We start from the raw sequence: 22,448 nt of genomic DNA on the forward strand, positions 1-22,448 counted from the left end.
GCAACTAAAATAGCTCGCACGGTAAAGGAAAACATTGTGAGGAAATCAGACTCGAATCAAAAATGTACTGTCTATATCATCTACATCTCTATCAGATGATAATAACCTAATAACGGATGCAATGTATGAAACGAAATATTAAAATGTTCAAGGTATGGTAATTATAGTGTAAAAGCCATAGCTTTGTATTGTTTCAAATATATGACCATCAAAGAGTTTATAAATAAATATAAATTTTTCCCCTACTTACTTTTTATAATGCACATATTTAATACGTACTTATCTTTACTTCATGTATAAATATTCGTCTTCATAATCCGGTTCTCATATAATATATATGTATATCTACGATGTACATACTTACATAAATATTTTTGTATTTATGCTTAACCCGGATCTTCAAAATTCGTATGAACACTTTTGCTACAAATTCAAATTATCATTATTATTATATATCAAGCAAATTTGACTCTATTTCATTATATAATATAATGAATAATGATGCCCAGTAAGCAAGGGCGGATTTAGCTTTGGCGCCATGAGAGGGTCATAGTCGTGGTCAAGTCATAAAATTATAATTTTATTTTATTACAATAGATACAAGTAAAACGTAATGTACGTATGTACAAAAAACAAAGAATAAAAGTATTTATTCTTTATTGTACACTTTAAAATCTTAACACAAAATAAATTGTACACCTACATATTGCCATCTTTTCTTGATTAAATAACAAAATCAATGTTTCTTTTACGTCTTCTCCCGAAACGCGTTATTACGTCATTTACGTCAACGTTTTTTTAAGAACGTGAAGAAGGTTGCCATCATACAAAGTTATTATAATAAATTTAATTAATGAAATATTAAGGGAATTTAGTTACAGAAATAAAATCATTATGTTCAATAAGTGGTCCACCTAAGTCCTGGAACCAAATCAGGAGGGGGTCATGACCCCCATTACCGCTGGATCCGCCTCAGTAACTTCGTTCAACTAGATTGGGACACGTTATTTCTGAGAAATCTGATATTAATCTCTAGATAATTAATTAGTTTAATTAAGTCGGTATCATAGATTTAGGAGAGGTTAAGAGTTGCCGAGATCTACCCTACCTATTTTATATGCTCGATTGAAAAGAATATTGCAACACATGTGTATAATAAACCATGCTGTTACATAATACATCTTATCAACAATTACTTATGAATACACTAGCCATCAGTTAATTTGTTAGCGGAAGTATTCAACGACGGACGGTGCCTTGTGTAAACTGTGGCGTAGTTGTCACATAATAACATTCGAGGACGAATAAGACGAAGTATATAATGACGAATAACGTTTATTATTTATCGCGTTATATAACAATTATTACTAATGACTGCGTTTTCGACACCTTAGTATTCAGTTCTTCTCTTATTTTACTCATATATGGGTTAGTTTGAAAGCTTATATAAATCTTAATACATGCTTTCTTCATTCCATTCATTAACTTACGATTACTATCTTATTAACTTACACCTAGTTTACATAACTAGGTTAAACGCTAACTTCTCTTCAGATTGCCATCTCTATAACCATGCAAATAGCTAATCTTATTATGTCAACGATGATCTGTTGATATAGGTATGTGCAGTCACATCCTGCACACAATGACTACAAAGGCCGTTAATTAATTGATGTTGTATCTAATAAATATAGAATGTGCTCGATCGTGAATTCGAAAGTGGTTGTTGATAATCTGCTAAGATTTGTATATGAATAAAAATATAAAACGTTTTTTTATATTAAGTAGCGGCATATGCGGATTAGCTATAATAATGGAACGCTATTAATAATCTCTAGGATAGTAATATCTGGCTGATTGAACGGCTTCGCGCAACTGAACTTTAACATTTTTTTTATATTTAGGATATTTATTTATTTTTAGCCTTAAATTTTTCCTCATCCACTTCTATCAGATTAATCTATGAGTTGAGTTAATATTTTAACCAGTTAGTATGTATCAGGAACCTTTTTTTATAATTGGTAACAAACCTTTTGAGCTTTCTGATATTTATAAATTTACGCAGTTCTTAATATCGCATGCATAAGGGTGCAAGCAATTTTACTGGCAGTACCTGTGTTTTTACGCTCTGGAACCTATGTTGTGTTTTAGTTGTAATAACAAAAAGACAGCAGCGTATGAATTCGCAATGATCGTCGATGACGGAAGGCAAAGTAAATAACATCATTATCCGGGTATACACTGTGAACGACATTCATTCATATCCATTGTGATCGCGTGTTTTGTTCAATGTCGCGCGCAAACAATATTCTAGCATATTTTACATCTTTGACGGTGTTTAACAGTGAATATTTTATATGAATAATTATCTATTGGCTGTCAAGTATTATTTATTTGAATTTCGAATTTTTAAAATTGCAACAAGGGTCTTATTATCTGTAACGTATTATTTTGAAATTAGAACAGTTCTGACTGGCCAGTTTAAAAAGGCCGGTTACATACTATTATTAGTCTTCAATTTTATCTTTCCAAAGAAATTTTGAGATTTATATATAACTACATCTTTTGACTGTTAATCTTTTATTTTATAGCAATTGTTTTTTGTACAGTGAGTAGAAATAGGTGTGTCTGTTTTACGTACATAGTATAAGACAACTGATTTCGTTATAAATTCAATATTATCACAGTAATTGGACTTCCATGTTCCTATGCAACTGTTCTATAGCCAACACCGCTATTCGTCCGCGCTATGCAAATCGAGATAATGTGCGTGCATAGGTACTGGCTACCTAAGTCACCACAGTTAAGTCAATAATGTATACTACATGTGGCTTTATTTACTAATAAAGTTACATTAAAACCTTAGGCATGTTTCAAGGTACCTTACCCTCTATATCTTAGGTATTTAACCCTGACATCGTGCGTTCAAACGCCAGCTATGCACCATTTTCATGCAGACTTATTACTTGTTACGTAAAATAAAAAAAAAACTAGTTGAAATAGCATGTTTCAGACCCAAATAACGACGGCTTCCAATTAAAAAATAAGAAAATAACAGAAACTAATGTATATGCCCTGGCCCTTTTGCCTAAAATAATTTTATTTTTTTTTAGCCGAATGATTTTGTTTTAAAAGATATGTTAATTCATTTAAGCGGCATATTATGTAAAGGGAATAATAGACCGGCCTACGGAATTTTCGATTCATCTGGCTACAGATGGAGAACACCGCGCATGCGCGAACACCGAATGAGGTTACCTCACCCACATTCAACCTTCCGGAATTTCACTCACTTGAACCTACATTATCCTTATAATCATAAAAATATTCGTATTGATTTAATTTTTGTCTAATGTTGTCTGTCTTCAAAAGATGTATCTATTTCTATTTTATTGGTAATTTGTTTATAAAACATAAACTTTTTTTGTTAGTTAACTAGAGTTCTCGAGAGACAGTACTCCTTAGTTAAGACAGTACATACTGCGTTACTAACTCCTATTGTACCCGGAAATCGAATTTCCAACCTTCAAATCTTATAGATAAACCTGAATACCAAGCCACGGAGGAACTATCATATAATAACATGTCATATTGTTAAAGTGTATTAACAATAAAAGCAGGCAACCAATCAAGCTAATACAAAACGTTAAGTGATTTCGTATCGCAGACGAAGTCTAACAAAATAAACCAAAACATATTTCTGTAAAATAAGGCATCTTAAGGTAGGTTTTCGTCGCTGGCTCAACGGCTGAGACAAAGAATTGCCAATTATTCCACCTGCCCCCACCGCACCTGGACCGGCTGCTCTTTTTATTTATTTCAACGTCGCTGATATTTTTATTGTTCGCATTCTGAACGCTACGAGTGAAGCCAGAGCGGTATTCTACATGTTTGAATTGAACAACCGCTGACATAGTATGAGAAAATTTGCTTCAAGTCCAGACGAGAGAAGACTGCAGCCTCATGCTATTTACGCTATCATAAATATCAAAGCAAGCAAGGTTTTTGATTGCTTTAGTTTCTCACAATATACTCGCGTTTAGTGGGTACAATATTCCAATATTATAGGCGTTATAATTTATTTTTATATCGAAGCTCCTTAGATTTCTCATGTCATCGTAATCGCTCTCACTTGCAGTCGCCATTCGTCACACCGTAGAATCACAGGAGTGAAGAGTTTTAATATACTTATGAGACGAAAATATTTTGATGAATCGTTATAATATTTTAATAAAAAAAACAGTGAGATTACGCGGACACGATGCGTCGACACGGTTCGATGACCCCGTCGATATTTCTCGAAAATCACCGCGGAATCTGCGCTCTTTCGCTTTTTAATTGTAAGTACCAGCTACCTGGCGACAAGGTGATATGTTTCCAGGGAAAACATACGACCGCAGTGTCAACCTCGCATTATGATAACGGAACTTTTAGAATTATTGCTTATGAAGCCAACATGCACTTGGTGAAACAAATTTAAAGCTTTATCTTCGTAATTGACATTTTAAACTTGGAACACAAACTGTTAAAATTGTAACAATAAATAGATAGTATATCAACGCGTGCAGTTGATAAGTTTGTTGGTTTATGAAAATCGCCCGCTGCGCGACAACAATAAGTAAACAAGCACATTTTACAAAATTACACACATAGATAGCTTCAGAATCTGGCAACCACCCAAAACACAGGATAAATAGACCAAAACTCGATAGATTAATTATTATGACACATGACTTATTCAACGTTCACTAACTTGACATTTGATCTTATCGGGTTGTCAACAATCGATCAATTTGTCACATTTAACTAATTATTCGATTGTCCGAGTCACCAATGCTAAATAGTACATGTTCCTATAGCAAAAAATGTACCAGTTCCGAACTGCATTTTAACAACCTATTGGATGGAACTAAATATGCTATATTAACGCCGGTTATAGGAGGAAAAAACTTTTAAAAATACATTGAGGCGCGACCCTAAGTTACGAGCACTCGATGATATTTAGTCGATTATAATTAGCTGCGCTCCCGAGTCCCGACTCGCGTTTTGTGGTCCAAGTGACAGACTATAAAACACAGCGAATAAAAAAATCATATTACGTACGCATTATTGCACGTATATCTTTGTATAAACTCATTGGGGAATAACTGATAAAGCACCTTAGTGATAAACAATGTAACGCGTGTAAAAATACTTATGACTACAGATAATTCAGGTGACTCAACTTATATCTTACTGAAAAATCTGGAAAAATATATTTGTAATATTCTCTCAGTAAAATTATGAAAGAGTCTTATTTAAAAAGTCCTTGCTACGCTACGTTATGTCTTCTCTTCTTTCCTTCTTACGTTTCGTCTTATTATATAAAATAGTATTCGATCCGATATAACGCCCACAAACTGTAACTAATAAGAAAAATTGTTCCTTCCATCCAGTTTATTCTGGTTTCAAGGCTGCTCGCTTGTAGGTGAAAAATGTAATAAAAAAAACATGTCACTTATGACTCGAATAAGCCGGCTGCATCGCACGCGCGGCGCGGCAGATGTGCGCGCCCGGCACCTATACCTTTGCATACAATCTTCTATAAGTCTATGCTTATTCCATAAACTAAATCGCAATCATCTTTTTAGTCGTGCCACTTTAGATTTGGATTTTTAAGTCTTAAAATAATTACTGATATTATTACCTTAATCTAAGTCCATTGCTATTTTCGACAAAAGATTACCATAATCGTTTTATATTAGTTAGTAATGCTTATACATATAGAATTGGATATGAATGAGTGTTCGTTACGTAGCATTTTTCATTTTTATGCAAATATTTAACTTATCAGATAAAATTCTCCTTATCTTTGAAACACGGCAAGGATACGTCTAACCATAATACGAATACACCGAGCTCCTTAATTTAAATATGGAACCACAAATTGACTCAGCCTCAAGAAATAATAAGAAATCGTCGCTATATTTAGTTGGAACTATGAATAGATCGCGCCCACGATATGTAGCGTGTAAATCTTCACCCAACTAATGTAATACAAACTCGACATAGTCGCGACTGGCACCTCAGCCCCAATCACGGAATACATTAGTACCAAAACGACTTATAATTTTTATTTTTATACAGCTTATATGACCTTTGATATTATTTACGCACCACTTAAGACAAAGTGCAATCTAAAAAATTAGAAATTCAATATGAGGTTTTTTCGCATTATTGTTCCTTGTTTCATCTACGTTCGATTGACCCATAAATCACATATTAAAAAATGAGAAATTCTGATTACTATATGAAATAATACGATTATTAGTTCAAGTTGCCAGTAAAGGGCAAAGTGATGTGTCGACACATGCCGGCCCCGCAATGCGGCAATGTTGCTCCTATGTACATTGTACATACTTACAATTTGCTAATATGTACTTTATTTATAAATACAACGCATACTGAAAACATTCGAAGCAGTTTAATAACCGACGAGACAACTTGATGATGCGTTCGCTATTATTATACACTGCTTAAACAAATCGAAGGATCGACTAATTTGCGACTCAAGTACGGTCGACGGCGAACGGCATTTATTTAGGTAATAAAGCAATTGAAGTTAACGTTTTTATACTTCTCAAAGCCTTCTTTACAGTCACGGACCGAGCTAATTTCTGAATATGTTACATTGATACATGAAAGTAGTTCAACTCTCGGATGGAATTATTGTTTTGTTATGAAACCGAAGATCAGCAGTGTTCGCTTCAGTGTGCGACTGTGATCCTGAGATCGTAGGTTCGGGCCCCGGCTGTGCACCAATGAACTTTCTGTCTATGTGCTCATTTAAAATTCCCTCGAACGGTAAAGGACAACATGGTGAGGAAACGGCCCACCCAAAAAGTGGATGACGTGTGTCAGGCACAGGAGGCTGACCTACTTGCCTATTACATTAACAAAAATCATAAAACAGATACACAAATCTGAGGCTCAGACTCAAAAAGGTTAAAGCCATTTACGTCATTCAGAAAAACAGCGTTTCATGATTGGATCAAAGAATCAGGAAGATCAAATAAAAACAAAATAAATACGGATATACTTTCCTATTCCTATGCTGAACTCGACATATTGTTACATTCACAAAGATTTAATTCCGCATATCCTCTCAACAATGACTGCAAACTTTAATGTGTACATAAGATAGTGTACGTGACGTAAACAGTAAAACAAACGTGTAAAGATTAAAAATCAATCCGTAAATCTACTAAATGCTCGGCAAAAAAGAATCAAGTGGCGGTAAAGCAAGTTAAAGATGCGCATGATTATCTGGTTCTTAATGCGGTTTAGCCGAAGCGTTTGCGACCGATTGAGTTGAGGTGTCGGACGGATGCGTGCGATTATAATTAGGATTGTATTTCTGATTCCGACGAAGTATGGCGGGTAACGTTGAATTCCATCTGAGTCATTGTGCCCGTTCTGTAGCCTTTATTTTCGTAAAACACTTAACCCTTTTACGCTCATCATTGTTTCATCTTCCGTACAATTTCGGAAGTAGTGTTTTCCAATTTCGAAATCTTAGTACAGTTTAATGTTTTTGTAAGCTCATTAGAACTAATTGCAATGATTAGTAGTCTAATTAACGTCGTGCTAAGAAATGCAGTTCTTGGGTTAGTTTCGTTATACACAGGAACTTATTAGGGACACAATTATTAAGTCATTTTCAGTATGGCTTACTTGATCCAAGTTTTTATATCTATTTCGTTTTTATATTTTTACCCAAAAGCAGTCTTTATAATTAACATTTAATGACGGTAGTTTTAAACGCCAATAAGCCAAGCAATATAATAGGTTGATAACACCTATCTCAGAAGTTTAATGTTTGTTTGTTGCAGTATGTATAGAAGATTGACAAGATTAACACGATAATGTCACTGACAGCACTCATCTTTGCCACGTGTCCAAACCACGCGTACGAATCGCGGCTATAATATTACCTTATGGAGTTTCAATACTCTATTTAAGGATATCAATGAAACAGTCCTCATAATCGTGTGAGGGATATAAAAAAATAGTGTAATGGAAACAAGCCGGTTGCCACGCGCGATTGGCGACATATTTTCCATGCGAAGCGCAAACTGGTTTGCGAGGTGGATGTATGCTGACATACTCGCTTACCACATTGCATTTAATATGCAACTTGAGTTAAATTAATATAACCTACCATTATTATTAATCAATCAGTATCTTTGCAAAGGAGGCAACAAATGATACAAAAATATTCGTAGTTGAAGATAACACAAACGTAGACAATAGATACGCAAGTCAAGACAAGCTAAATAAAATTTGTGATGCACTCAAAACTTCGGGGGTCGAGTCGGTCACTTAACATTTGGTAAACCTCCAACTTGTATTCCTGAAAAACTTAACAAGGGGGATTATTTCTCCCAGCCTGGTAGAATTTCTAATCACCCACAGTAGGCGTTGTATACATATATGTATACCGGTTTTTTTCAGTTTTATTACATTTATGATTTCATCTGAAATTTTTGAATTATACAGATTTATTATACTTGATTAAGAAGAATTGCGAAGGTAATAAACGTTGGCTATTTGAATTACGCAAAACAATTTAATATGTATAATCAGTTCCTGTTTCTATGTCTGACATTGTAGTCACGGTCGCTATTATCGTAATAACATTAAGTACAGTACATGTGAATCTTTTTTTAAGTTTATGAATGAATAAATTATCACAGAGGAAACAAAAAAAAACATAAAAAGATTACCAAATAATCGCTTTAGTACCTACGCGTACGTCATATATATTAAAAACATTCAATGATTACCCTAAAAAATTGTTTTTCTGATTACCTTATCACACACGATCATGACACCAGGCCTAATTACTGGGCATTAAGTCAAAATAGAAGAAAAAAAGACATAAGACGGTTTTATATTTTTTCGGAATTCAAGCCTGTGTTAAAACCTCGGCTATAAATATTATTTTGAGTATACGCGTACGGCAAAGAAAATATGTTATTACTCCAAAATCAGTGATTCACAATTCTCTGGCCATAAAATAAAACTAATAAGTTATAAGTTTATATGAGAATTTTAATATTTTATTTTCACTTAAATCACGTAATTACTTTTAGTTTTCAGAATAGTAGGAATGTGTATATTGTGCGGTACGTGCTTTCAAGCTAATAATGTATTATCAGATACTATTCAACGTCAGTTATCAGTTGCGATAAGATTTCAGAATACCGAGTGTTAACTAACACGTTTCAATCGCATTACATGTAAACAAGTAATTTCTATAATTACTGCTGAAAATTCCATAGTGTTTAATTAGTATTAAAGTGATTACTAAATTGCATGGAAAATAAGGCGTATTAACAAAAATTTATAATTAACTAAACAACATGATGTTTAAAAAAACTTTTTTTACGAATGTCGTAAAGGGTGATGCGAGACATACCGGAACGCGGACAACGCGCGAAACGCGAATGCTCGTACGCCGCTTTCCCGACTTTCCAACGAACCACGTTAACGTCAAATGCAACGCCGCATGAAAATATTTACGTTTTATAGATACATATTATAGAGAAAGTTTCTGATTATTAATATCAATATCGATTTTATTTACATCTGCAAAAATATTGCGCTTTTAACATTGACATAAAACGGTCATTGATAACGTCTTAATTTGTTGATAAAAGCTGATAGCTTTACTGAAACGTTAATATTAATACAAATAAGTCAATATTGTGCGAAATGTATGCAACATCGAAGCAAGGACATCGCAGGACGAGTGACTTGTCCTCTAGCGTCATGCGCAGGTAGCGGCCAGAGGACGGCGCGACATGACCATTGTTTATCACTGTTAATTATTATGCCCCTGCGTTGACGGACGCTCACCGAATTCCGAGAGCGGCCCGATAACGATTCGCATCGGACAAAAAATTTGTCAGTGAGCATTTATTTAAGCAAGCTCAGATTTATTTATATTTAATAAAAGTGTTACGAGTAAGTGAAAACAATACTAATAGCGCATAATTTAACCGCCTATCATGTATTCATTAACATAACTAATGACTTGTGCTACACTATACTGCGACTATCACACTCGCAGTATCGCGCTCGATTGAGGACCGTTACGTGAAATGAAATGTCGAGTGCGCGGGGTGGAGCATAAAACCGTCATGACGACGATGCCGTCCGAGCTAGGCCGAGCGCAGAGTGCCGAGACGACGACACAAGCGGGGGACGAGGTGGTGCGCCACTTTATCGCAGCGGAGCGGCAACGTCGCGCGGGGTGGATTCCCCCCGCGGCGTAACCTCTCACTCACCGTCGCCGGTTTACCAGCCAGTGTTACCTTTGACGGTCGAACGTGTGGTTGTCTGATGCCAGTGACGTCGACGTCGACGCTCGTGCAACACGTCTATAATGTTACGAAGAACTCAGTCGGACTCGTGAGTGAATGATAATATTAATTTATTATCAACCATACCTGGAACACAGTGACAAATATTGACCTTACCTTGGATTTGGATTTTTAATCACCTGTGCAGTGGCAACAAAAAAAATTAAAAACAGTGCAGTGAACCGAAGGATTACAAGTGACATAACGTGGATTGATGCAAAAATTTGTGATCTTTGTGGAAATATTTAAACAAAAGTGGATGTCATAAAAGGTGTGTTTCGCATAATGAAAATTAGAAAAAAATATAAAAAATAAAGAACAAAAAAAGGATATTAAATGAAAGTAAAATTGCAGTGAACAATTTTTTGGATACGTTTAACGGTGCAAGTTTTGTACAAAAAATCAAAATTTATTGCGTGCTTTAAAAATACTGGCGTCTATTAAATTTTCTTAAAAAACTTATCAAAAGTAAAAGTTTAAATATGCACATAAAATAGTCCCATTAAAAATTATCCATGTTGAGGTAAACAAAAAACATCGAAAACTTTGTGAAACTCGCACACTAACGTTCTGTAATTTGTTGACATTGCAATGCACAAGGATCCCGTAACCGTGAGCTGATAAATGCCAGAAATTGCAAACGTGAAAACTGTGCTAGAAATCTGACTTACAAAAAAGAGATTGTATAGAGCTCCATCGTGTTTCAGGAGGTGTTTTGAAACGGCAGGACGGCGAATTCTGCTAATACGGCTGCATACGCAGGACACAAAATTAGCTACTCGGGAGCCGCAGCTCCCGATACTGGAAAACAGAATTATTTTCAAGAAAACATAGGATACAGAGTAAATACGCAAAGGTAAGTCTCTAGTGAGAAAAGTGTGAAAATAAATAAGGTACTTGAAAATTAAACATGTTGACATGACTGTTTTATCAAAAGTAAATATATAATATTAAAAATATAGTGCAAACGCGAGAAAAGGACGATTCGAAATATATATTTTTGCGTAATTTTTATGTCTTAATAAATAATAAAATATATTTAATTTTAAAACGTAAATTAAAATCTCTGAAATTCTATCAAATAGCTATTTACAAAATGCCTTAAAAATAATTTCATTCGTATTAAAAATATGTGCATAATTATATCATGAAATAAATTTATTTGCAAACCGACTCGTTATCTGTTATCACACGCTAAAAATACCAAAATAAACACTGGCATAGGGCGTAAGTTTTTGTGTAACCTTTAAATCTTGTGTTGTTTAATAACGTTTAAATTATAAATTCTAATAGTTATTATTAAATTTTAAATATAATTTCGGCGCGCATCATTGCTATTATAATGAAAGAAACGAAATGTGCTCTTCCATTCACACGCACTATAAACGCTTTCGGGCCCATCAACGCACACTAGCATCTTGCACACTCACACAACTACACATTACCCACACAATGACGCCGACACGCACACAAGCGAGCGATGGGAATGCAAGCGGTGACTGCACTTTAGCTTACAATAAATACAAATAAACAAAACATTAACGCACTGGATTACTAGACAAGAATTTTAAAATCGTCGCTTAGCAACTCGGCTAATTAAAATAATTGCAACTATAAAAAATATTTCACACGGTATTTTAGGATACTATATTTTATTAAAACTAAAGGTTAAACGTTATAAAAGCTAAGCAATGCTTTGTTTTGTTCCCTATACAAACAACATAATATCATTGTTAAAATTACAAAACCAATAAGTTAATAATAATAAACGTAGGGCTCGAGGCTTGAATGAACAGAGGAAGCCGTGTATCGCGAGCAAAACAAAAATTTAAACACGATAATAGACGTTGCATTTACTTATCACGAGAATATTATTATAAAAACACTTAGAATCGTGGGAAAACATGTCAGTTTTTAACGGGTGAGTCGGTTGGGGGCGGATACCCGTCACTACTGCATGAATCCTACCACGTGCTTAATATTTTACAACGGATGTTAACATCCAATGCAATTGATTAAGCAGGTAAAAACGTCGCGTCTAAAAACAAAATACGAATGATTATTTCTATAGTAACGATGCTACCTTGTTTTTAAATTTATTGCTACAGTTGAATCGCAAACAAAGTATATTTATTACTTATCATAGCTATCGTCTCACATTGACGTGAACCTATTTGCCCTAACTGAACCGACCCTTCCCACTCATTGTCCCATACACCCCAGAACACTCGCCATTTATAACCCCCGGAATTCGCTCCTTGAAGCATGATTCATTCTCTCACAGCTCCGGGCGTCAATTGACGTGGATAAGATAAAAATCCAAATTAATAACGCTTATAAATACCGTTATAACCGTATACAAATAAAACAATTATATACTTGTTTATTTATATATAAGGTTCAGAATTTCTTCGAATTATTCATTAAAAAACCTCCGAATAATACTGTGATAATATAACGGTTTACGAATAGACGCGTCAGATCGTAACGTGTACGTCAGAATAATCGATACAAACTATCATATCACATGTTAATGCCTTACCAATGAGCGCACAAGCCACAATTTGAAGCATTAAAATGGGGGAGACCAACTGTCATTGAAAAGTCGCGTTGCTTGAATTAGGGCTGAAATGCAACACTTGAAGTGCATAATATCGAAAGGTCTATTTCAAAATTTATATATGTATCTCTTTTAAATAAAAAGCTTATATATTTCAAATTACTTCATTTGAGATATCAATTCCGCACGTGATTATCATCACTGCCAATTAGCTAAGAATTCACCACGTCTGCGCAACAATCTAAAATTAACTGCAGCCTATGTATCAAAATATCTACGTTACTCGTACATCTCTCAATAGTATGCCAAACACCTTCCAGCTACTCGAAATAGCGATTTAATCATTTTGATTTATTTAGCTTCCATTATACTGGGACGCTACGTTTTAAATATATCTTATGAAGGATAAGGAAAACGGCACGCCGAATAAAACATATGCATGTAAAGAATTCCAAGAAACGCTCAAAAAGAATCACCGCGTTGGACGCCTGCATTGAAAGTCCCAAATATTTTGAAAGCGGCGTAAGTGATTCGGATGTGGTGATACAAATTCAACAAAAAGTTCGTCAGGATACGTTTTTTTACTTGCACACATTACGGTCGGCAACAAAAAGGGCAAATCTACAAAAAGATATAAAAGACCAGCGATTAGATACCTAAGGAAGGGCCCTTGTAAATCACATTTGCAGGATGAAAGAACTGAGTTAAGGAGTTGTTAACTGGTGTGATTATTTGTTAAACTCTTTGAGAACTTGTTATTTTTAAATAATCTCTTATTAACACGTTTCAATAAAGACTGGAATGCGAAAGTATTTATATATCTATTTATCGATGCATGGTACTTATAATACATAATATGACGTACATATAAAATCATGATGTAAAACATATTAAAAATAACAGTCGTTTACAAGCTAAAATGTCTGTTACGCACACATACAGACAAGTAACAACAATAAGTAGCCCGTGCGAGTGTTTATTGAGCTTTTGTCGAATGGAAGTTATTAGAAAGGGCTCGGGAATTCGCCCCAAAAGCAGTTCACATGAGTTTGTCTCCCACTCCAGCGCTATACAAAAAATCAAACATCCCGAGAGAAACACAGGGGTAACAACGCGTCATAGTCCATATTGATTTTTTGTCTCATTGTTCATGATATAATAAAATTATAGAGGTTTAAAAATGCCGGCGACGGTAGAATTTGGGATCATATTTTGATTCTTGTGTTTATTAATAATAATAGACGTGTTAACGTGTGGAATGTAAAATGTTGGACTTCGCAAGGCCACTTGCAATAGAAACTACTCGATAGTCGCTACATCGTGCGCGAAATGAAATTAACTGCGCTGATTTATTTTAGCTAATGAAAATTATATTTTTGTTGTTACTAAATATTACAAGATTTATTTATTATTTTTATTATGATTTTTAAATGTGTCATGAGATTCACACTTTCAACTTTTTGAAAAGAAATTTCGTAAATCTTTTCGTATTTGAATAACAAACAGTTTCTGTTGTATTATGAGTTTTTTTTGTTCTCGTCAGTGACCATAACTTTTCTACCTGACACCCGATTTTTATAAGAGAAAACCTACCCGTTGCTGCATCAGTCCGAGCACGGTGTCTGTTCGTCTACCTATAAAAAGCTGACAATGGTGGGAAATATCCTTTAAGAAATAGAATATACACTAACCTGGACCGAATTATAAAAATACTTCAATTTGCAAGTCATCAAGTTTTATCAAAGTATACGTAAATTAATAAGTAATTAATTTGGATATAAATTGTCAGCAGTTATGGGTGCCATGGCGGTTCGAACGCGATGAGCGGCGGGGGCGAGAACGCGCAGTTCGGCGCCACCGCCGCGATGGTCGCCGCGGCCACCACGGCCGCGATACAGGATTCACAGCCATTCTCGCAGGTAAACTCAATTGTCTTTTAAATACCGTGCCCCAAATTCTAATCAATGTAGGTGAGCAATGTTGACCGACATTAAGCTTTTAATTCCCAGGTTTTGATTAATCGGCTCAATAATTGTTTCTTATCACATAAGTGAAAAATGCAATGCACCAGGCAATTGGTGCAAAGTTAAAGCGATATGTTCAAGTCATATTCTCTTTCACGTCAAAGTAATTAATAGTAAAACATTACAAATTCTTGTAAGGTCTTAGTCATAGATGTAAGTGTAAAACCCACCAAGCTTGCCGAAAGTATTAGATATCAGCGCTTACGTCCGCTTCGTACTTTGTGCGAAGAGTACTAACGCGTACTGATTAGGAAACGGGAAAACCCCATTTAATCTTCGGAAATTCAATATTGTATAATGTGAAATTTTAAATATATTTATTATTTTATGTTTCAGATGCAAAGCAACATGGCTATGGGTAACCCCCAATACAGTGCGATGAATGGCTACGCTCAGCAACGGAGCCATAACCCCGCCATGACAGGGATGGGCATGGGAAGTAATGGGGGAATGAATGGAATGAACGGCATGAATGGCATGACCGGCATGACTGGAATGGGCCAGATGGGTAATGCCTCCATGAACGGTATGAATCCGATGGCCCAGATGGCCAATATGGGCATGCATGCTAACATGATGCCGTCTCAAATGGGCCCTGCCCAAATGGGAGGCTCTACAAAGATGGGACCCGGCTATCAAAGGCGACACACGCCTTACCCAACGGGTACTATGTTGATGGGATCGCGGAAGAGTCAGTACATTGGCGGACAACCGGGTTTCGGACCCGGGCAATACCCGTCGGGATATGGCGGTCGACCTGGCTTCCAAGGTCAATACCCTCCGCAACAGCCTCTGGGACCAAGTGGGAACTTCGGCCCGACGATGAGAGGGAACATGAGACAAACGACGCCGCCTTATTCCAATCAAGGGCAATACTTCAACGGTGCAGTCCCGAACCATTTTCCTCAACATCAAGCTAATTCAGCACAGTATGCAGGGCAGTATAGTGGTCAATTCGCACAAGAGGTAGCAATGCGAACTAACAACTACCAACACAGTCCTGTACCTGGTAATCCAACGCCGCCTTTGACGCCAGCAAGCAGTATGCCACCGTACATTAGCCCCAATGCTGATGTCAAACCTCATTTCAACGAGCTCAAACCACCGATGGGTATGCAAAGTAAGTATTTTACCTCGCTGTAGATTTTTTTTTATTAGAACAGGGGGCAAAAGTGTAGGACGCTCAACGCCCATGGACACTCTCAATCCCAGGCCTTTTCAGAATTGTTACGCTTTTTTCTTGAAGGACCCTAAGTCGAATTGTTTTAGAAATACAATGTTGAATGTGAAAACTTTAAATATTAAACAGATTTCTAATGTTACCTTTTTTTCTTCTTTCCAGATGACGAGCTTCGACTAACATTCCCTGTAAGAGATGGTATCATCTTACCACCATTTAGATTAGAACATAATTTAGCAGTTAGCAATCACGTGTTTCAACTGAAGCCGACAGTCCATTCAACGTTAATATGGAGGTAACCATTTAAACTTAAGTTACAAAATTACTTTTTAGTGAAATGCTCGATATTAATGCCATATGTTGTCAACAGATCGGATCTAGAACTACAATTAAAATGTTTCCATCATGAAGACCGACAAATGAACACGAATTGGCCGGCGAGTGTTCAAGTTTCGGTGAACGCGACACCGCTTATAATAGACCGAGGGGAGAATAAAACCTCACACAAACCATTGTACCTGAAAGAAGTTTGTCAACCCGGCAGGAACACGATACAGATCACAGTGTCGGCTTGTTGTTGTGTAAGTATCATAATATTTAAATATACATCTGGACTTGACTTGTCCTCTGTGCTTTAGATTTGACAGAGAGTCCGCAGTAATTCTTAATCGTGCTCGTTTTAGAGCCTTGCGTAATAAACAACATAATAATTAAATACATATATAATTTGTGTGTTAAATAATAGCAGAAATTGGTTGTTAATTTTTAAAGAATATGTCAGAATTACTAATGGCAACTTCGTTTACAGTCTCACCTATTCGTCCTACAACTTGTGCATCGGCCGAGCGTACGAAGTGTTCTACAGGGATTATTAAGGAAGCGATTATTAACAGCGGACCATTGTATTGCTAAAATTAAGATGAACTTCAATCAAACTTCTAGTGGGAATAATGGTACTAATACCCCAAATGACAGAGATAGTATTGAACAAACTGCGTTAAAGGTATCACTCAAATGTCCGATCACGTTTAAGAAGATAACTTTACCTGCACGAGGGCACGAATGCAAACACATACAGTGTTTTGACTTGGAATCATACCTACAGCTTAACTGTGAGAGAGGGTCATGGAGATGTCCAGTTTGCAAGTAAGTTTCTCGTTATAAATTATTTTGTTTAAAAAAAAATTACTCTGTATATCATAAAAAGGCAATAAAAAAAATATAAAAAACTTCTTGTCAATAGTGAAGCTTAGTGAAAACGTTTAGTTACTTTTAATTACGTATATATTAAATTTAACGTAACGCTAATTGCTTTGTGTTCCTACAGCAAACCAGCTCAATTAGAAGGACTCGAAGTGGACCAGTACATGTGGGGTATTCTCAATACTTTAAATACCTCGGATGTTGATGAAGTCACGATTGATAGTGGAGCGAATTGGAAAGCAGCAAAGAATTCAGCTAATCCTAGTATAAAGGTAAGTATTTTTTGTAAAAAAGTAAAGTGATAAACATCCGTACGGGTTGTTAAGCAAAACCTACAAGAATTGATGATTAACTTGAAAACAACTTTTTCTATATTCTTACATTAACAGAACTATCCAGATCTCTCATTTCTACCAAATCTGTCACCATGATGTATTGTGACGTAAGAAAAATGAATGATTAGACACAATCGCAATAGGTTTTTGTCAATATCGCTTAGAAAGACGATCCTATATATTTATAGGTTTTGCGTCAACCTTGAAGCTTCATATATATAAGTAAATTCTAACAAATTATTTAAAATTGCAGCAAGAAGACGATAGCAACGACAGCATTGGGAAACGAGGCAAGGCGGTGTCTCCTGGCTCCATGAATATGCCAACTATGAACAATTGGGATATGAACCAGGCGTTATCACCATACCTACCTCCAGATATGAACACCATAGCAAGTGGCTCCATGATCTCGTCGTACAATCAAAGTAGTCAGAATAGAGCGTCTAGTTCGAATCAAAATTACGATTTTGGCATGAACAACGGACCGGGAAGTAATGAGTACGCAGGAAATGGCCCGCTGTCACACCTCAATGATAGTGTCAATTCTTTGGACCCTCTGAACGCGATGGAGAAGAGTCTTAATGAACAAGTAAGTGTTAATACTCGTAATACTAGTACAAGTATTATTTGATAATATGAATAAATTTACATTCGCGGGCTAAAAACTTCAGTAGAACATTTTCACAATTTAGTTAATTCTTGATGCTGTTTTGTTGGTAGATGCACAAAACATAATTGGTTAGAAAATATATCATTAAAATACCTCAATCACTATATTTAAATTTTTGTTTTATTTACTTTAGATGCCCCACACACCTCACACACCACACACGCCTGGGTCCGCACATACCCCTGGTGGCGGTGGTGCGCACACACCAGGCTCCAGCCATACCCCAGGACCTCCTTCCGTCGGGCATCATTCCCTCAATGATGTCGACATACCTGCTGATTTGAACTTTGATCCTGCAGCAGTTATTGACGGCGAGGGGACCGATAACCTTAATGTGAGTTGAATTATTTCCATGGTTCCACCCTCATGGTTGTTTTCTTAAAATAGTTTTAAAAAATGTTTAGGACGTAAAAATTTGTTTACAGCTTCAATAGGAAAATAAATTTCACACCTATAACTTGTAAACACTTTTGATTTGTTAGCATTATATTTTTGTATTTCTATGTTAAGATTTCTATAATTTATTTTTGAGGTATTATTTTTTCCTTGAGTGTGACTTATTAGTTATTTCTGCTGCAGTTGCTGCCAGAGACGAGTGTAGACCCCATGGAGTTGCTATCGTATCTAGACGCTCCGGCGCTAGGAGAACTACTTGCGACGCCACCTTCATCGTCATCTTCGGCAGGCTCACACCCTCCTCGAGCTCCTTCTTCGGACGATCTGCTCGCGCTCTTCGAATGAGTCACAAAAATGTGCCTGGGCCCTTAGGCTCGTATTCCAGATGAGTCCGTATCTCGTTCGAAAACATCTATTTCTATGAAATGTTGACAGTGTTTACGACAAGTGAAAGTACGTTTTGGAATATGGGTCTTAGATAGTAGCCCTCAGACATAGCGGAGAACTTTAAATCGAGTGGCCTACTTTGGCGCCTATTAAGCTCCTTGAGAGCTCCACATTGTGATATTAGATTTTAGTTTTTCCTCCACGAGCGTCGACGTCGAATGTCACCGTTGATATTGACAGCGGCTGTCAGCTGTCGTGAATCTCTAATGTCACGGTGACATTCGGCGTGGTCTAACGCAGCGTCTCGTTGAAACAACGACGCTGGGGAAATGTTATAGTTATATAGGTAAAGGTTTCGAAGGCCGTACCGCGGTGTGTATGTATGTTCCTCGCGTCAGTCACGCGCGCTATCATTGTTCTCAACGGAGTAAACAAATTAAATTAATTCTAAACTCGTTCAATGAAGTAATTCGTATTATAACGTGTATAGTTTACAATGTAAATAGTGAAATATTTTATTTTCCTAGTGGTTCCAGTTTAGTCAAGAGACCGCTAGCCAATATGTACATATAGTTTACGCGGCGGTCTCGAGTGGCATAATGAATATTATAGTTCCTATAGAAACTAAAGAACTATAACGTTCACTTGCCCCTTCAATGAAATATTCCTTAAAGTTTTCACATTTCTGCATTTTTAAATATTAAGATATGCTAGGAGTATCATTACTCAGCGATTGGGTGATATATTCTAAATGAGTTGTTTGAGATCAGTAAGCGGTAACTGTCGTTACTAAACTATATTGTAAATGTGAGTGCAAAAACACTGTTAAATTATTTTGTGTTATGTGAATTGAAGAATGATAGAAATATATTTTAATTTCTATATTAAAAGAGTAATAATTAAATGTATTATTTGTAAATACCAATTTAGATAAGAATATTATATTATGACCTAGTTATATATTTAGAACATGGCAGATACTTATATGATGGCCAGTTTTAGTGTAGTATTACTAAATTAAATGAAATCTACACATGGTTTTACATGTACAGAACACCAGAAAGTAATTTAAGCTTCAGAGTACAGATGACATTAGGTTTGTACTTAAAGTTCTTAAATCTTTTAAAATATCTTTTACATTTGCATTTACATACAACTCTGACAAAATTCAATCCATTATTTATGTAAATTTAAATCCTAGAGCTGATTGGCTCCTTTATTTTTGTCTAAAATATCTAAATATAATGTTATCTGTACTCTGAAATATCATCCGCAAACAATAGGTAATTCAAATAGATACATACAATTTAGTTTAAATTTTCTTCAAATTGTGCTCATCTATACAAATTAATTTATTAAATCTCTACGTGATCCGTAAACTAAAGCAATAAGTAATAGTTAACAATAGTGACATTCTCCATTATTTCCTAAAATAATTGTTGTTTGATGATGAGCATTAAGTTGACAAAAGTTACTTATTTCACATATTTTCAAATGTTCGGTTGTATGTTTGCCTAAGCGCGCCATAGTCAAGATGTAAAAATGATTTCAATGTTAATTACTGTAACAGAACTTCTTAGGAAACCTTTTTGTAGTTGTCACATAAAAGATAAAGATTCATTTACAGATACTTAACACTTTCTAAACATCTCTATATCTAAGATTCTTAAATGTAACTCTGTCGATTTTCTAACATTTGTAAAAATTGGTGATTTGTGCATCTTTAATACATGCTATGAATATGGGCGCCTCTTTAGATTAGTCACCTATTATGAAAACAATAAATTAGTATACATGAAGCGGTGATCAATTTCCTAACATAACTTTAAAAAAACTACAAATTCCAAGTTAAGTATGGCAAAGGTATTGATCACTGCTTTAGAGTTAAACTTATAATACTTTTAAGGGACCTTCAATTCCAGTTAGCTAGTTCTATTTATTGTAGTCAATATGCTGTTGGATGGATCATTATATTGAGTCTTTGTATGACCAAATAGTAATTTTTTTACATGTTTACCTATTTTTTAGGTAAAATGAAAGTTTATATAAAATGAAAATATCATAAAAATGTAGCGCATATCACAGTAAACAGAAGACAAAGAGGATATTACATGATCCATCCAAATGAGTAAATTATTACAATATATTTTGTTGAATATTATAATGAACAGCTGTGGAGTTAGTAGATTTGACGAAAATGTAAATCACAGCATTTGGAAATAAGTGAAAAAGATATTCTAAATAATTATGCAACCCATGACCTATATCGAAAGCCAAATTGTATTGTAGAAAATCCCGAAATCGTTGTGAATACTAGAAACCTGGTACCCTACTGAAATCATTTTTAAATATGTAAAATAAAAAACATAACATTTTTATGTTATTAAAAATAAAATGAATCTATAAAAATACGGTAGTTTTATTATTTCTAGTAGAACTAAACCCTTATATGAAAACAAGGGAATACAACCCAACGCAACTACAACCTTAACGCTTCATAAATGCGACATACAGGCGACTCTGGATAATTTGACATTCGTTAATTTTTTTTCCGGTCTCTTGAAAAATACTCAATCCATTAAATAAAATTAATGTTAATTGTTCCGTTCAGTAATTTGAAGTTTAGGTAATAGTATATTATAATCAGATAATTTAAGGTCGGGGCTTTCCTACAAATTAAAGTGTGTATCCAGTGGCGGAGTTTGCAAATTTTCAAGAGACAGGCTGAGAAGTTTTTGCCGCCCTTGCCTCTACAATTGTCATATCATAGATTATATTTTTACAATCTAAAAATATCATTGAAACTGCACGTAAAGTAATTTTTGGGTTAATACACAAAACATTCAGTTCGAAGCCTCCAAACAGAAGTAGATAGTAGTACTGACATGATTGGGTTGATAAGGGAAAGAGGGAAATACATTTTTTGCAATTACGCTCTTTTTACAAAGTATGAGTTAAGTTTGGGACACCGAATAAACATTAATGACAGAGACAAGTGAGAGGGGAAGGTCATTGACAACATTTGTTGCAGAGTTCTATCTGTAAAACATCAGAAACTCGTCACAGGTCACGCAGATTTTATTTTTATATCTAGGAGGTAGCAAAAAACGATTCCCAAATATGCCACCCCAAAATTCTGCCGCCTTAGGGTCCAGCCTCCTCAGCCTGCTGGTAAATCCGTCACTGTGTGTATTATATATATATATACAAATCTATCAATTGCATTTTTTAGAAATCAATGACAGAAGATTATTGACTTCTTTTCGAATAATTGTATTATTTATTGC

General features: G+C 35.3%; 1 protein-coding gene across 2 annotated transcripts; it reads left to right on the plus strand.

The window, feature by feature from the left end:
• Positions 1-10,337: 10,337 nt before the first annotated feature.
• On the plus strand, positions 10,338-21,579 carry LOC110998177 (zinc finger MIZ domain-containing protein 1). 2 transcript variants are annotated; one of them, XM_022266672.2, is made up of 11 exons: positions 10,338-10,677; positions 11,114-11,262; positions 14,756-14,885; positions 15,327-16,110; positions 16,333-16,465; positions 16,541-16,751; positions 16,979-17,316; positions 17,498-17,645; positions 17,962-18,297; positions 18,512-18,712; positions 18,958-21,579. In XM_022266672.2, the coding sequence occupies exons 3-11, from the start codon at positions 14,787-14,789 to the stop codon at positions 19,117-19,119; spliced, it is 2,412 nt and encodes an 803-aa protein (XP_022122364.1). In that variant the 5' UTR covers positions 10,338-10,677; positions 11,114-11,262; positions 14,756-14,786; the 3' UTR covers positions 19,120-21,579. The 2 variants fall into 2 exon arrangements, with proteins under 2 accessions (XP_022122364.1, XP_022122365.1); XM_022266673.2 differs by having other exon boundaries at positions 14,759-14,885.
• The last annotated feature ends 869 nt before the right edge of the window (positions 21,580-22,448 follow it).

This window comes from Pieris rapae, chromosome 2 (genome assembly GCF_905147795.1).
Source record: "Pieris rapae chromosome 2, ilPieRapa1.1, whole genome shotgun sequence".
Classification (NCBI taxonomy): Eukaryota; Metazoa; Arthropoda; class Insecta; order Lepidoptera; family Pieridae; genus Pieris; species Pieris rapae.